At 31.4% G+C, this 14,569-nt stretch overlaps 2 protein-coding genes across 5 annotated transcripts; both read left to right on the plus strand.

Moving 5' to 3' along the window:
* Positions 1–384: 384 nt before the first annotated feature.
* Positions 385–4,330, plus strand: LOC111406202 (microfibrillar-associated protein 1-like). Of its 2 annotated transcripts, XM_023035476.1 has the most exons (4): positions 385–488; positions 662–704; positions 925–2,176; positions 3,911–4,330. In XM_023035476.1, the coding sequence occupies exons 3-4, from the start codon at positions 987–989 to the stop codon at positions 4,023–4,025; spliced, it is 1,305 nt and encodes a 434-aa protein (XP_022891244.1). In that variant the 5' UTR covers positions 385–488; positions 662–704; positions 925–986; the 3' UTR covers positions 4,026–4,330. The 2 variants fall into 2 exon arrangements, with proteins under 2 accessions (XP_022891244.1, XP_022891245.1); XM_023035477.1 differs by lacking the exon at positions 662–704.
* A 1,224-nt stretch (positions 4,331–5,554) lies between these two features.
* Positions 5,555–7,995, plus strand: LOC111406203 (mediator of RNA polymerase II transcription subunit 31). 3 transcript variants are annotated; one of them, XM_023035478.1, is made up of 7 exons: positions 5,555–5,623; positions 5,714–5,837; positions 5,966–6,063; positions 6,490–6,586; positions 6,772–6,850; positions 7,230–7,498; positions 7,588–7,995. In XM_023035478.1, the coding sequence occupies exons 2-7, from the start codon at positions 5,791–5,793 to the stop codon at positions 7,598–7,600; spliced, it is 603 nt and encodes a 200-aa protein (XP_022891246.1). In that variant the 5' UTR covers positions 5,555–5,623; positions 5,714–5,790; the 3' UTR covers positions 7,601–7,995. The 3 variants fall into 3 exon arrangements, with proteins under 3 accessions (XP_022891246.1, XP_022891248.1, XP_022891247.1); XM_023035479.1 differs by having other exon boundaries at positions 5,566–5,623; positions 5,708–5,837; XM_023035480.1 differs by lacking the exon at positions 7,588–7,995 and having other exon boundaries at positions 7,230–7,502.
* Positions 7,996–14,569: the final 6,574 nt, after the last annotated feature.

A 14,569-nucleotide genomic window follows, 5' to 3' on the forward strand; every position in this document is an offset into this window, starting at 1 on the left:
AATTGATAAATAATCATGACATTCAATTTATGTTAACCCAACGCTATAATAAATTTTTCTCATGATCTTAATGAAATACATATTGAGTGTTGAATTAATTTAAATTAAATGTCACGATTATTTGTCAAATTTAGAGGTAAGGGAACAGTTTTTGAGAAAATATGTGGTTAAAAAATAAGTAAATTTTTTTTTGATTTATGTATAGAATATTATGTGACTATGTGTAAAAATGAGTACATAAAAAAGAGTTCGAAAATAATTATTGTCAAACTGGATTTTAAACTATTTCAAACAAGCACTTAACGAGAAAATAAGGACTGTTTGTGCAAACAGAATTAAAGGTAAGGACGGAACTCTGCAAATTTAACAATAATTTCATCAAAACACAAAGCTATCGTATAAAACCCGTTGCTGGGTACAAGATTCACATCCCATTGCGAAGGTACTAGGTCGCGAATCGATCTTTTGGATTCACAGCCAGAAACTCGGTAATGTCAATATATCATTCTTCATTTGTACATACATACCCAATTTTTATGTAATCTATTTTTTTTTCTAGGTTTTATCTTTGCATCCTCAATTTTTTTAAAAATTTATTTCAGATTCGTTTTAATTTTTTCGTCTACCCTATTAAATTCATACCTTTTACTGCTTGATGCAGGCCCTGTTTTATATTTAACAATAATTTCACAGCCAGAAGTTCGGTAATCTCAATATATAATTTTTGATTTGAACATACACACACAATTTATATATAATCTATTTGTGTTTTCCCCCCTCTAGGTTTTATCTTTGCGTCCTTAATTATTATTATTATTATTTTTTTTTATTTCAGATTCGTTTTAACTTCGTCTGTCCTATTATATTCATACCTTTTTATTTTATTTTTTACTGTTTGATGCTGACCCTGTTTCAATTTTCTAGCTGCCAAAGATTTGTTATTTGAGAAGCATTTTGGGTAGAGGTGGTTCTGTATTCTTGTAGCCATGTCTGTGACAGCAGGGGTTAGTGATACAATAATTGCGATTAGGGATAAGCTTAAGGGTAAAATTGGCCAGACAAAAGTGAAGAGGTACTGGCCGGGAAAAGCACCAGAGTGGGCAGATGATAATGATGAAGATGGGGACATTAGGATGGCAAGGGTGGCTGAGCTCGAGAAAGCATTCCCAATTTTTGAGGAGACTGATTTTATGCGAAAGGATGATCCTAGATTGCGTCGATTGGCTGAGAGTAGGATTGATAATCGTGAGGAGGTGAGGGAAGATCATAGACGCATTAGGCAGGCAGAGATTGTTTCGACCATAGAGGAGGAAAGGAGGAGGGAAGAAGGATTAGATTTGGAGGATGAGGATGAGGATGCTTTGGAGGAGCGAAGAAGAAGGATTAGGGAGAAATTGTTGCAAAGGCAACAAGAGGAGGCAGCACTAATGCCAGAAGAAGAAGAGGAGGAAGTTGAGGAAGAGGAGGAGGAGGAGGAGTCTGAGTACGAGACTGATTCTGAAGAAGAAACAACAGGCATTGCGATGGTGAAACCAGTTTTTGTTCCAAAATCTGAGAGAGATACAATTGCTGAACGTGAGAGGCTCGAGGCAGAAGAGAGGGCACTCGAGGAAGCTGTGAAAAGGAGGATGGAAGAGAGGAGAGTGGAGACTAAGCAAATTGTGGTTGAAAAAATTCGGGAGGACCAGGAAATTCAGAGGAATATGGAGTCGGAGGCAAATATTGCTGACGTGGATACCGATGATGATGTGAATGAGGCGGAGGAATACGAGGCTTGGAAGGCTAGAGAGATTGCAAGGATTAAGAGGGATAGAGATGACAGAGAGTCTATGTTGAAGGAGAAGGAGGAGATTGAGAGGGTGAGAAACATGACAGAGGAAGAGAGGAGGGAGTGGGAGAGGAAGAATCCCAAGCCTACTGGACAATCCAAGCAAAAGTGGAGGTTCATGCAGAAATACTACCATAAGGGTGCTTTCTTCCAGACAAATCCTGATGATCATGCTGGAACTGCCAAAGCAGATAATATTTACACACGTGATTTCTCTGATCCAACCGGAGAGGATAAGATGGACAAGACCATATTGCCCAAGGTCATGCAGGTTAAGCACTTTGGTCGTAGTGGAAGAACAAAATGGACTCATCTTGTCAATGAGGACACAACTGATTGGAATAACCCGTAAGTGCTTCTTACTTCAGCATCTCGTTTGGTTTAGGAATCTTCTTAAATACATAGTTGAAATATAGCATGCTCACAGTGGTAAATGCGGCTGTGTTCTAAGTTTGTTTTGTATCCTTTATACACAAACTGTTTCTGAAATCACCAATTTGAACACCTAAGAAAGTTATTAAACATTAAATAAGAGCAATTCTAATGTATAACATACTGCATTCTACTTTTCTAAGTAATACAATGGTAGAAACGTTTTTGTCTATCTAATAATTTTTTCATCATGGTCTTCCCTTTATGCTAACTTAGAGAAAAAAAAAAATTGAAGTGAATTTGTCCGTAAAGGAAATGAATGCAACAATGAAAAACTTTAAGCTAAGGAACTTAAAGCATATGACACGAATATGAAAGAGATGCTTCAAGATTAATTTTTTGCAGGCCATATAATACTATATCACTTGATAAAGAGACATTATGTATTGTATTGATGAAACAGGCTAAATGACATACTCAATAGAAGTAGTCCAGGGTACAATTTGGATCAATAAGACGTAGTTTAATGTTATCCTACACTGAATTAAATATGATTGCAGAACACTAGAAGTCGGAAGTAGTATTGAGGATTCATTTCCTATTTATGTATTTTTCACGAATAAAGCTATCTAGCACCATTGGTGCTACAACACCCGTCTAGGTGGCACTACTTAATGAAAGATAGAATTACGTTACTTATTTTATTGTACTTCTCATTTAATGTCGCGTTAGTACCATCTAGATTGACAGCACTAATAGCATTACTCATTTTTCACAAAGTGAACTTTTGAAATGCGTAGTGGCCTGACACTGGCTTATTGTTTTCATTAACTCAAGTTTCGTAAAATAGTGTGTGCCTAGTTATTGTTAAATATTTGTTACTTATTTTGGGTGTTTAGTTACACAGAGCGAGAGATCAGGTGAGCAACTCTGTAAATTTACACTTGACTTTTTTAATTCTGAAATAAAAACTACAAATGTTATGTCTTGTTCAATGACCACTTCATTAATTGGACATTTGCAAAACGGGCATTTGGTTCTATGATGTGAAGTTTGAACTGGAATGGGACATTTTGCGCATCCTAAGCATTTTGGTTATTGTAGATGTGTTGATTTTTAGCTTCACCTGTACTGATTGAAACTGAGTTACATTGAGAATGCAGATTGACACTACTAGAGATACTGAACTCATGTTTGTTTTTCACTATATCTTTGGTGTACACTATTGGATAAGATGGACGATATAATGAACAAAACTATAGTAGCTTTTCTTGTGTATCAGACATGTTATGAATGTTTAAACAATGCATCATCTAGCAAATTACTACAAACTTTTTCTTTTATGAGTACCTTTGTCAGTGGGAAGTGTTTAGTTCAAATTATAAATAAATATAAATAATGGTGGATAAGTGGATAGTATTTGTCGGTCATTCGAAATGTGGGATTAAAATTATCTTGAGTTTTTATAAACATGATCCAAACATAGGCTAAGCCAGACTGTTGTTGCTGGAAGACTCTTGTGATTGACTGTTGCTATCACGGTCTGAATTTTCTTAAGTACCTTTGTCAGTTTAAGTGGAGCCCTTAAGGTGCAGAGACTATTGTGATTAGGCTGTAACATCACATTCATGATATCGGTTATGCAATCCAAATTTGAATGGATGAACATTATATCGATGATTTGCAAATTACTGATTTCTTGTTATGCAGATGGACCTACAACGATGCTCTTCGGGCCAAGTACAATGCAAAAATGGCTGGAATGAGTGCACCCATAGCGAAACCTAAAGGAAGCAAGAAACTGAAGGATTGGGAGACGCGTTGAACTTTCTGACTTCCAAAGGGTCTAGCTAATGCAGAACAGGCATTATCAGAAGAATTCCAGTTTTTCATTTCCAGTTTAGACTTATGCCTGTTATTTGCATTTATGCAACTCTAGTTCGGGTATAGTACAATGCTAAATTTTTATGTATGCGATAGTGGAGATACTATTTTAGCCGATGAGCTCCATGTTGATGTCCTCCATTTGATAGATATACTTTCTCAACGAGCATATTGTGTATTTGTTTGACTGGCTTGCTGCTAATGTTTATTGAATGATGTTATGATTGGCAATGTGGATTACAACTATACTATGCATTGTAATTCTTGTAGTAGAGACGAGCTTGAAACAAACTGCCCGCAGTTTTGGAAGTTGATTGCCTTGAATGGTAGATAATAAAATGCACAAACATATTACCCCGTTTGATAGGAACCTAAGTCAAAATTAACAATTAAGCCTCTATTTGATGGCCATTATTTTGAAGAAAGATGCTTTGAATAGTAATTTTTTTGAAAAATGTGTAGTTAAAAAATAGAAAATAATTGTAGGTTTACGTGTAAAATATTTTGTTATGTGAATGTGTGGTTAAAAATGAGTGCGAGAATTAAAGAGTTTTGTTTTAAAGTGAGACAAGTAAGTGATAATTTTAAGTTTTTAACTATGCCCATATTTGAGCCACAAACTAGGGAAAAAATGCATTATTCATATCAAATTAATGGAAAATGTGTGATAGAAAAATAAGGAAAAATTCTATATTTGCGTGTAATTTTATTTTATTAAAGAATGTGTGATTGAAATTATGTTAAATCACTGTTGAACGATGTATTTTTTTTTTTAAATAATGTGGCTTAAACAAGTCGTATATATCACAATTTTTTAACCATATATTTCATTAATTTTTATAAAAATTTACTAAAAAATTGATTTTAATCTCCATCAAAATGTGACTTAACATAAACGTGCTCTTGATGGTTAATATAAAAGTTTATTTATAAGTATGTAAGATTTGGATGAATAATATTATATTATTTCAAAATCAAAATAAGTAATTTATGCCCCTTTTACTTTATATAAAAATAAGATTTTTAGTAAATTTTGATAAAAGTTAATAGAATGTGTGGTTAAAAAGTGTGGGTTTCATGGATATTAGAATTAATTAACGACCTAAACTTCTATTTAACTTTTTATTTGAACCAAATACAAGAATAGCACGTATGGAAGATAGAAAAGGATAACCATTTAGCCACTTGTTTGACCTCGTTTTCGAGAGAAAATGTGTTTAATCAATTATGCTACAAATACAATTCTTTTTACATTATTTTTGACATCCTTCACACATCACACAAGTGGATAGCTCTTATGAATGGGCTGTCAAATTGAACATTGAACACTCATTCTTTTTAATTTTAATTTTTTTTTAAATGTATGGTAAAAAAATCAAGAAATTTTTTGAACATAATTATAAATTTATTTTATGGGAGAATGTGTGATTAAAAATAAAATTTGAAAAAATAATATATATATATGGAGTTCTTAATTTGCTGGTTTGTGCGTGTGCGATTCCATGGATTCTCTCTCGATTCCCTCACAGAGTCCATATCGTGAGTTGGTTCAATAATCTTATTCATTTGTCAATAATTAAAACAAAAGTATTTAATTGATTATTTATCTGTTATTTCCTTTCGAGTCAGTTGCTCTCTGCATCTGAAGCTGAAGAAGAAAAACAATTAGGGTTTTGTTAGTTGATTATCTATCTGTTAATTAAGCCATGGGTTCAAATCGAGACTCTTCCAATGAACAACCCAATTTGCCCTCGTAAGCATCTTCTGCTCTCATAAAATTCTAATTTTTCTCTCTTTTTTTAATTTTTTTTTTCTAATTTTTTTCTGGGTGGTTTTGAGTAGGAATTAATTTTACTTTCTTTTATTTAAATCTATTTACAGACCAAAGAACATATACAAGGATCCAGATGATGGCCGCCAACGCTTCTTGCTGGAACTCGAATTCGTTCAGTGCCTTGCTAATCCCACCTACATTCACTGTAAGTGTATTTTGCAGAAACCTTTTTGAAGAAAATATAGATGCCCTTCATTCAAGATTTCTCTTGATTTTGCTTCCTCTAATGTAGACGTATGTTACCTTGCATATTGAGAAGTATTATAGGGAGTACTTTCATTAGTAGCTTTTCTTAATTGTCTTTAATGTTACTGTGAACGCTAAATTCTGATTTTGTTATAAAATTCTTGGGCACCAAAAGTAGTTCAATGTTCATGTATTTTTATAATTGTTGATAATTTATTACTTAAATGGATAGGGGATATAGTTTAAAAAGGGTTTATAATCTAGTGTTTTAGGAACAGAAAAGTAGTGATTCTATGATTTTTGTTGGTGCTGTTAATGTATGGCATTCATTTCTTGTAATTATTATTTCTTGTCATAATGTGTGCCCTTTGAATTCTTGGTGCAGATTTGGCTCAGAATCGGTATTTTGAAGATGAAGCTTTTATCGGGTACCTGAAATACCTTCAATATTGGCAAAGACCCGAGTATATAAAGTACATAATGTAAGCATAATGTTTCCCCCCGTTCAAATTAGCAATATGAGTTAATTCTTTTTTGTATTTCTCTTGTTGAAGAAGTCTTTTTCTTTGGGTAACAAGATACCAAATAGTTTGATTGCCTTCTATGATAGTTTCTCATGGGTCTTACCACTGAGCTTTATAGAACTCATCTTTGGGGATATTTACAGGTATCCACATTGCCTCTTCTTCCTTGAGCTTCTCCAAAATCCTAACTTTCGGAATGCAATGGCGCATCCTGGAAGCAAGGTCAAATTTTACAGGCCTTCATATTATGGTTCCTCTTACAATTTTTATTTTGTTGCTCTGTTAGTTCTTATCCATTAAAGCATGATTTAGAATTCTTGATGACACTATTACTTGGATTACATTGTCCATGTCCTTTTCCTGTGACTAAAGAGAGCTCTGTATTATACCAGGGAAAATATAAAAAAATCGTGTTAAAAAAACTATATATCAGTTCTTCTAGTGGGTATTATCTTGTTGATATCTTACCAATAATAGTCACTTAACTCTTGTAATCTCTCAATGCTCTTAGATATGCAGTTTTGCCTTTATTTACACAAATTATCTTGTAACCCACTCTCAATCAGGATTTAATCTAATATATATGCTCCGAATCTTTTAGGAACTGGCACATAGGCAGCAATTTTATTTCTGGAAGAATTATCGGAACAACCGGTTGAAGCATATATTACCAAAGCCACTTCCTGAACCTACTGTTGCACCCCCAACATCTGTTCCCCCCCATTTGCCACCTCCAACCATTGCTGCTCCTCCTGTTCCTTCCCCTTCTGCTGGTCAAGTTCCTTCTCCGATGCAGTATGCAATGCCCCCTGGATCTGCTCTTGCTAGAAATGACATAAGAAGCATTGCAGCTGATCGAAGAAAGAGAAAGTAGAATTCCACTTTTCCTTTTTTTATCTGTTACACAAAATAAGATATTTTTTTTATTCTTTTCTTGTGACAATTGATGGTTTGAGCAGGAAAGATGGGTAATTTCAACAGTCCAGATACAACTCAAACGGAGAATATTATAATGGGGAGAGGTAGTTTTTATTCAAGTTTATTATTTCTTTAACGTTCACTTGTGCCCCATTAGTATCTTTAAAAAAGCTTGAAGTGTTTGTTTTTTTAACTTCATTGGCACTTCCAAAGTGCTGCAAGGACCAACTCTCCTTGTCATGTATCTGTTGTCCTTTTAGTGTATGTGAAATATCTTTCGGTTTGATTAACTGCTGAGGATGATTTGTATATTTTCATTTTCTGTAGTATCTGGTTGTGTGGCCTATCCATGTACGGATTTAATTCCCGTGCTCCAAAAATAGTTAGTTGATGACTTTGGACGATTTATATTTGATTGTGTTCCAATGCCTTGAGCTGAATTTGTATTATCTCATATTACGATTGATAAGTGCATTTATTTAGGCCATATTACTAAACTTTCAAGACATGGATCACAAGTGTCGTTTTCTTTAGGGTAGCGGCACAAGTGCCGTTCTCATGGAGAATTATATTTCGATAATGGCATTTGTATCGTTCTTTTAAAACTTTTTCATCTCAATAACAATGCAAGTGACATTCTCAATGACCTTTTCATCCTCTAAACGACACTTATGCCGTTCTCTTGGAACCTTTCATCTCACCATGGTACAAGTCTCGTTCTCAATAACTTTTCATCCTCAAACATTGGATCCATAAAGTACGCAAGAAAAATATATCACATAGCAAAAAATGATTGAAATGATATAAAATTATTTGATATAAAGTTGTTGAAAGTACAAGTGGCTTTTTTATTTTCAACAAAATATAAGTAATGAGCACATCTCTCAATTTTTTTAATTGTCATGTCCACCACGCAACTTAAATGAGTTTAACTATTATTTCTTGAGGCAGGGACAGGTCATGGCCGCTTAAACTCGTAATGATAGACAGAATGGCGTAAGTGCTGTTTTATTATCCATAATGAAACTTGAGTTCTGTTGATTTCTCGTTTATTTCCGTTTGTTTCCAACGCAACGACCTTTAGAATTAGAAACCCTAAGTTGTGTCGTTCTCACAGTAATAATAAAAGTTTATATTTGGAGAATGTCACTTGTGTTGTTCTTTTAGAACTTTTCATCTCGGTAACAGCACTGATGTCGTTCTTAGGGATCTTTTAAATATTGTAAACGGCACTTGTGCCATTCTCTTGGACACTTATAAATCAAATATAATGACAATTATGCCATTCGCATAAATATTTTCATCTTATTAACGATACAAGTGTCACTCTCATAAACAGGTATATTTACAAGAATAATGATAGTTGTAAAATTTTTGTAGACGTTGTCATCTTAGTAACGGTACAAGTGTCATTCTCATGAACAAGTAGATTTACAATCATAACGACAGTTGGGTCATCATTGGGTGGTTAGATTGACAATTAATGAGCATATTTATCAACTTATATTTATAGATAGAATGAGAGAATGATCATTTTAATTTCAATAATGACGTATGTTCCGTTCTCATGAAAGTTTGTGACCAAAAAACAAGACTTGCATCATTCTCATCTCTCTTATAAGTTCAATAATACCACTTATGTTGTTTTCATGGATGCTTATGTTTCCAATAACGTAACATGCATCATTATCACGGAATAACAACAAAACAAAAAGAAATGCATAATTGAAACGCAACCATTTAACTTAAAAGTCATTAACAAAAATGTAGAAAAAATTAACAGAATAGTACAAGTGCTGTTTCAAAAAATTAATTTTGTAATAGGTTTATGATGAAAAATGTATAGTTAACAAATAAGAAAAAAAATTGAGCTTACGTGTAACATTATTTTATTGAAGGACGTGTGGTTAAAATGTGATGATATTACTGTTCAATAATGCATTTTGATAAAAAAAAAAAATTTTTTAAAAATGGGGCTCAAACAAGGGCTATATGTGTAAAAAACTCATAAGCAACAACGTCCTATATGTGCCCCGAGAATGAATAGTGAAATTTATTTACATTATTTATGACATTGTCAAACTTTTTATGATACATATGTTAGATAGTCCACTATTAGATGTTGTTTTCTTGAAAAAATGGATATAGGCGAAAATTTCAAAACAACACAGGATATGAAAATGACACTTGTACTATTACATGTACAAATAATTCATAAGCAATCACAACCCATTTGTTCCCTGAAAAATAATAAGTGGAAATTATTTATGTTGTAATATGTATATGATACATACAAAAGTTGATATATATGTTAACTTAATTGATACATATGACTGTGATGATTTGTGCTTTTACCATCTCAATAATATAAAAGTCACGCCATTTCAATCGTTCTTTGTAACTAATCAATATTTTTGTGTTATATATGTTAGTGAGTCCATCATCAGATATGATTTCATTGAAAAAAAATCAAACTATAGCAATAACAACTTTAGTGTCGTTTTACTTTATAGATAACGATTGGGGTGGTATTCTATATTTCAGATAGCAATTAGAGTGCTATTACATTCAATAATTGCAGATAACACAAAAAGTATAATAAATACAAGAATAATACCAACTAAATAATATTTAATATTATATTTAATAACAATAATACAACATAGATGCGATTTTTAAGAGCATTTTTCTTCTTTTTTCAAATGTAAATGTGATTTTTTCAATATAAATGATATGCTAATCAAACCCTTGTTCAAATATTCAAAAGATATCAAAATAAATGAAGAATATAACAAAGAACATAATTTTAGAATAGCAAGAATGGTGATTGAAGGAAAGAAAATAGGTGATCGTATTTTTAAGGACCCAAAATTGAAGAAGATGAGAAGGGAAAGAAGATGTTATTTAAAAAAAAAAATAGAAATTAGGGTTTTAAAGTGAATTTGGAGGAGAAATGACCGGATGAAATGAGAAAAAATTGGAGGATATTAAATTAATAGCTAAAGGAGAATTTTGTCATTTTGCCAACTAAAATATTTATGATTTTTTTTATTTGTTTTTGTTATTGATCAAAGGTCATTTAAACAAATATATTGTCTAGTTAGGTTAAATGGCCAATTTCCCCCATTTTTTTTATTTTTTATTTTGACCTTCAGTTTATACCATTTGTATTATAATCTTTGATTGCTTAATGATTTATTTTGTTAATTCTTTTCTATATTAATTTTTTTATATTGTGATGTTAAATGTATTTTTTTAAATTATGGTAGTGTAATGATTTTCCACGGGAGCAAATATTTAAGTTAATTAAATAAAATATTTAATTTATTAATTTTACATAATAATAGGATTTGTAATTAAGTTTATGTTTGTCACCCATTATTTGGAAAAATTAAAGAGTTTTGAGTAGTTTATTTATTTATTTATTTATTATTATTTTTTTGTAGAATATGTGATTAAAAAGTAAGGAGATTTTATTGATTTTGTATAGAATATTTTATTATGTAACTGTGTAGTAGAAAATGATACTATAGCAAACAATTTAAAATTTTATAGGGTAACAAATAGGCACTAAATAATATTGAAGTAAATTAATATACTAGATTTAAAATAGAAGGAAATGTTGTTCATTCAATGTAACGATTAACGTAATGGATTAGAGATTGGAAGAATTCTGTTTGTATAGGGCCAAGTAACTTTTACTGTACTAGTAGCATCTTCTTTATAGATGATCTTAAACTTCTATTTGAGCCTCATTAAATTTGTAATATATCTTTCTATCTCTTCTTTTTAATCGTACATTTATTTAATAAAATAATATTAAAAAAACACTATTTCAAAATTTATAATATCAAATAATAGAGGCCAAACCGGAGTAATAAGTAGTTGTGTCCACGATTCCTTGATATGGTGAAAAGAAAAGATTTGATCTTCATAAAAGTAGTGATGATGTGACACTTCTCTTCAGAGAGTTGTTGAAAGAGTCGAACAAAATTTCACATGGACTAGGGAGTTAGACCCTCCTTCATTTGTTTAGATTTGTTTGAGCCTCATTTTGAGGGAGGAAATGAATTTTTGAATAGTGTATTGATGGGAAATGTATGGTTAAAAAATAAGTAAAAATTTTAGATTTAGGTGTAATATTATTTTATTAAAGAATGTGTAGTTGAAATGATATCAAAACACTGTTTAAAAATGTCTTTTTTAGAAAAAATGAGGCTCAAACAAGAGCTAATAACTTTATGAGAATCATAATAGACAATGATCAAGTAAGAGAATAATAAATTTTAAGATAAAGTGGAGAGATTATGAAAAAGAAATAAGAATTTTCAAAATAAAAAATAAAATAAGAATAAAAAACTAAACTTGACCAAAACTAATAGAGGAAAATAGAATAAAATTTAAACTCGACATAATGGACACGTGTTATTAGTTGAGTGGATGGTTTGAAAAAATGCAAGAAACACGAGTAAGTCAAAAATTAAATATGATACAAATGATCACGCGTGTCGTCATTTGAGTGGGTGGACGTACCCTACGAGCATATAAAACTGTTTACTACAACTCTTTTTTCCCGAATAAACAAACAAGCCAAGTTAGAAGCTAAGTTAAATAAATAATCGTATCTCTTTTGAAAGTTTAAGACATAGTTTAATAAGTATTATTTTGTATGCTTCACTTTAATTAGACATTATTTCATCCACCTTGTGAATTTCCTCTCTTAATTAATGATCTTTGGTTCAATCTTGGTTTGATTTGGATAATGAACTATATAAGTGATCCATTGCTTGATTTATGTTAGGCATAATGACATTTTACATCCAGTTATTAGTCGAAATATTTTATGTGTACGATATATTCAATTTTATCCTTTTTGACAAATTTAGCCCTTGTTTGAGCCCCATTTTTGTGGAGAAAATGAATTTTTGAATAATGTATTGATGTGAAATGTGTGGTTAAAAAATAAGAAAAAGTTTTGAATTTACGTGTAACATTATTTTATTGAAGATCGTGTGGTTGAAATGATATCAAAATACTGTTTAAGAATGTATTTTTCTGGAAAGAATGAAGCTCAAACAAGGGCCTAGTCTTGTTTTGATGTACTGAAAAATTATTTCATGTACATTCACTACTATCACTTTATAATTCTATATAGTTAGAAAGTCTTCGTCATGTAAGTTAGTCTTGTATATTTATTGTTTGCATGTTATCAATGAGTTTGTATACATCTCGAATAAAAAAAATAAATGTAAGCAAGATACATATTTCCAATTAAAAATAAAATGCAAGTAATAAGAGAAGAACAACCTTAAGTTAAAAATTAAATTATTTGTATAAATACCGATATCAAAGTAGAAAATTAGATATCAAAGTTTAATTTTTGTAAATGGTATTAAAACTAATTGATGGTCCTAGATTCAAATATTTGTCCCAAAAACCTAACCAAATTGCATAAATAAATGAACATCAATATTTGAACCTCGAGGTTAAGTCAACTTCATCTACATCTTCGTTGAACATCCACCATATAAGCTCATGGCACTAGGAAAAATATGTTCGTAGTACGAGATTACATAACCATAGTGTGACAAGTGACTTGAAAGCCAACCATAATGACTAAGTCCACACTTGACTCTCTCGAAAGAAAACCTTTATTTACTACTCACTTCGAGATTCCCAAACACTTGTACACTTTTGAATATTTACCCAATATCTTGAAAAAATTAAAATATCAAATACGAGAACCATGAAGAATTTAATGTGAATAAAGATGTACACGAGAGTCGAGAAGTCACTCATCCAAGGGCCAAAATTGATCCAGTGACAAACTTCAACACTAATATCGCACATCATTAGTTCATTACTGTGACTAAAGTGCTCTACGAGTCATTGAAATATTAAGAACTTCAAAAGTTAGACTGAGTAAGAAGTGCACACTAATTAGATTGAATACTCTCTCTCTCTCTCTCTCTCTCTGTTATATGTTTTCATTATGTCTCCAAATTTGATTTTTAATTCTTGAAACTCAAATTACACAAAAATAAGATTCTCATTGTTTCAATATTATTTTGAGAGAAAAACTCTTATTATTTTTCTTCACTGCTTTTGTGTGAGGTTACGAAGATCAAAATTGTTGTATTTTGTTTTTACATGATATATTAATCAAGTCACAATCTTAAATATCACATGACCACACTCACATTAATACAGAGGTCATAATTTTGCATGTCATGGGGATCACAAATGATACAATTTTGTGAACAATATAAGCATTACAATAATTTCATTAAAATCATTGGTCACGTAAATTATTACGTATGTGTTTAAATTTGAATGGTCAAATATTACTTTTAATATAAATCTCATCCTATTCACAAGGGGAAAAAAAAACGTATATACAATCATAAAAATTAAACTTACAAATACAAATCTACCTATATGAGTTCCAAATGCCATTGTATTGTAATTGTAAAGACCCAATCCTCATGTCCTATTGGTAAAATTCAACTCGGGTATTTCATAAAGCCTATCTTGAGTTCAAATTCTAGGGTACGTGACAGAAAGTCGTGAGGGATAAAATGAGTTTAAACTCTTCCATAACGGATAGTACGTAAACTAACGATTTAGACAGCTGTCCAATTGGTATCGAAATTTAACTTGAGTATTTAATAAGACAGAGATCTTAAGTTCGAATCCCAAAAGACGTGACAGAAAGTCGTAAGTGATAAGACGGACTTAGGTCCTCTCATAACGAATAGTACGTAAATTAACGGTTTGAATACAAGGCATAGATATTTACACAAGTATCTCATAAGGTAGAGATTTTGTGTTCGAATTTTAGGAGATGTAACAGAGAACCGTGAAGGATAAGATGGGCTAAATTACCCCCATAGTGGACATACATATGATATAAGGGCTTGAACATGAGACTTGAGTCATTATAAAAAATACATATTTTTTGTAACAATCCGAACCTCATGCCTGAATGTTCTCTTATGCACTGTTCATTTTGAAAGAACCTCA

Source organism: Olea europaea, chromosome 12 (assembly GCF_002742605.1).
Source record: "Olea europaea var. sylvestris chromosome 12, O_europaea_v1, whole genome shotgun sequence".
NCBI classification, from domain to species: Eukaryota; Viridiplantae; Streptophyta; class Magnoliopsida; order Lamiales; family Oleaceae; genus Olea; species Olea europaea.

What these genes read in the sequence shown, in the direction of transcription:
- LOC111406202 (XM_023035476.1), top strand. Translation starts at nt 987, where the DNA reads ATGTCTGTGACAGCAGGGGTTAGTGATACAATAATTGCGATTAGGGAT. An exon ending in ACAACTGATTGGAATAACCC is followed by an intron (nt 2,177 to 3,910) that starts GTAAGTGCTTCT and finishes CTTGTTATGCAG; the next exon opens with ATGGACCTACAACGATGCTC.
- LOC111406203 (XM_023035478.1), top strand. Translation starts at nt 5,791, where the DNA reads ATGGGTTCAAATCGAGACTCTTCCAATGAACAACCCAATTTGCCCTC. An exon ending in GAACAACCCAATTTGCCCTC is followed by an intron (nt 5,838 to 5,965) that starts GTAAGCATCTTC and finishes ATCTATTTACAG; the next exon opens with ACCAAAGAACATATACAAGG. An exon ending in GAGTATATAAAGTACATAAT is followed by an intron (nt 6,587 to 6,771) that starts GTAAGCATAATG and finishes GGATATTTACAG; the next exon opens with GTATCCACATTGCCTCTTCT.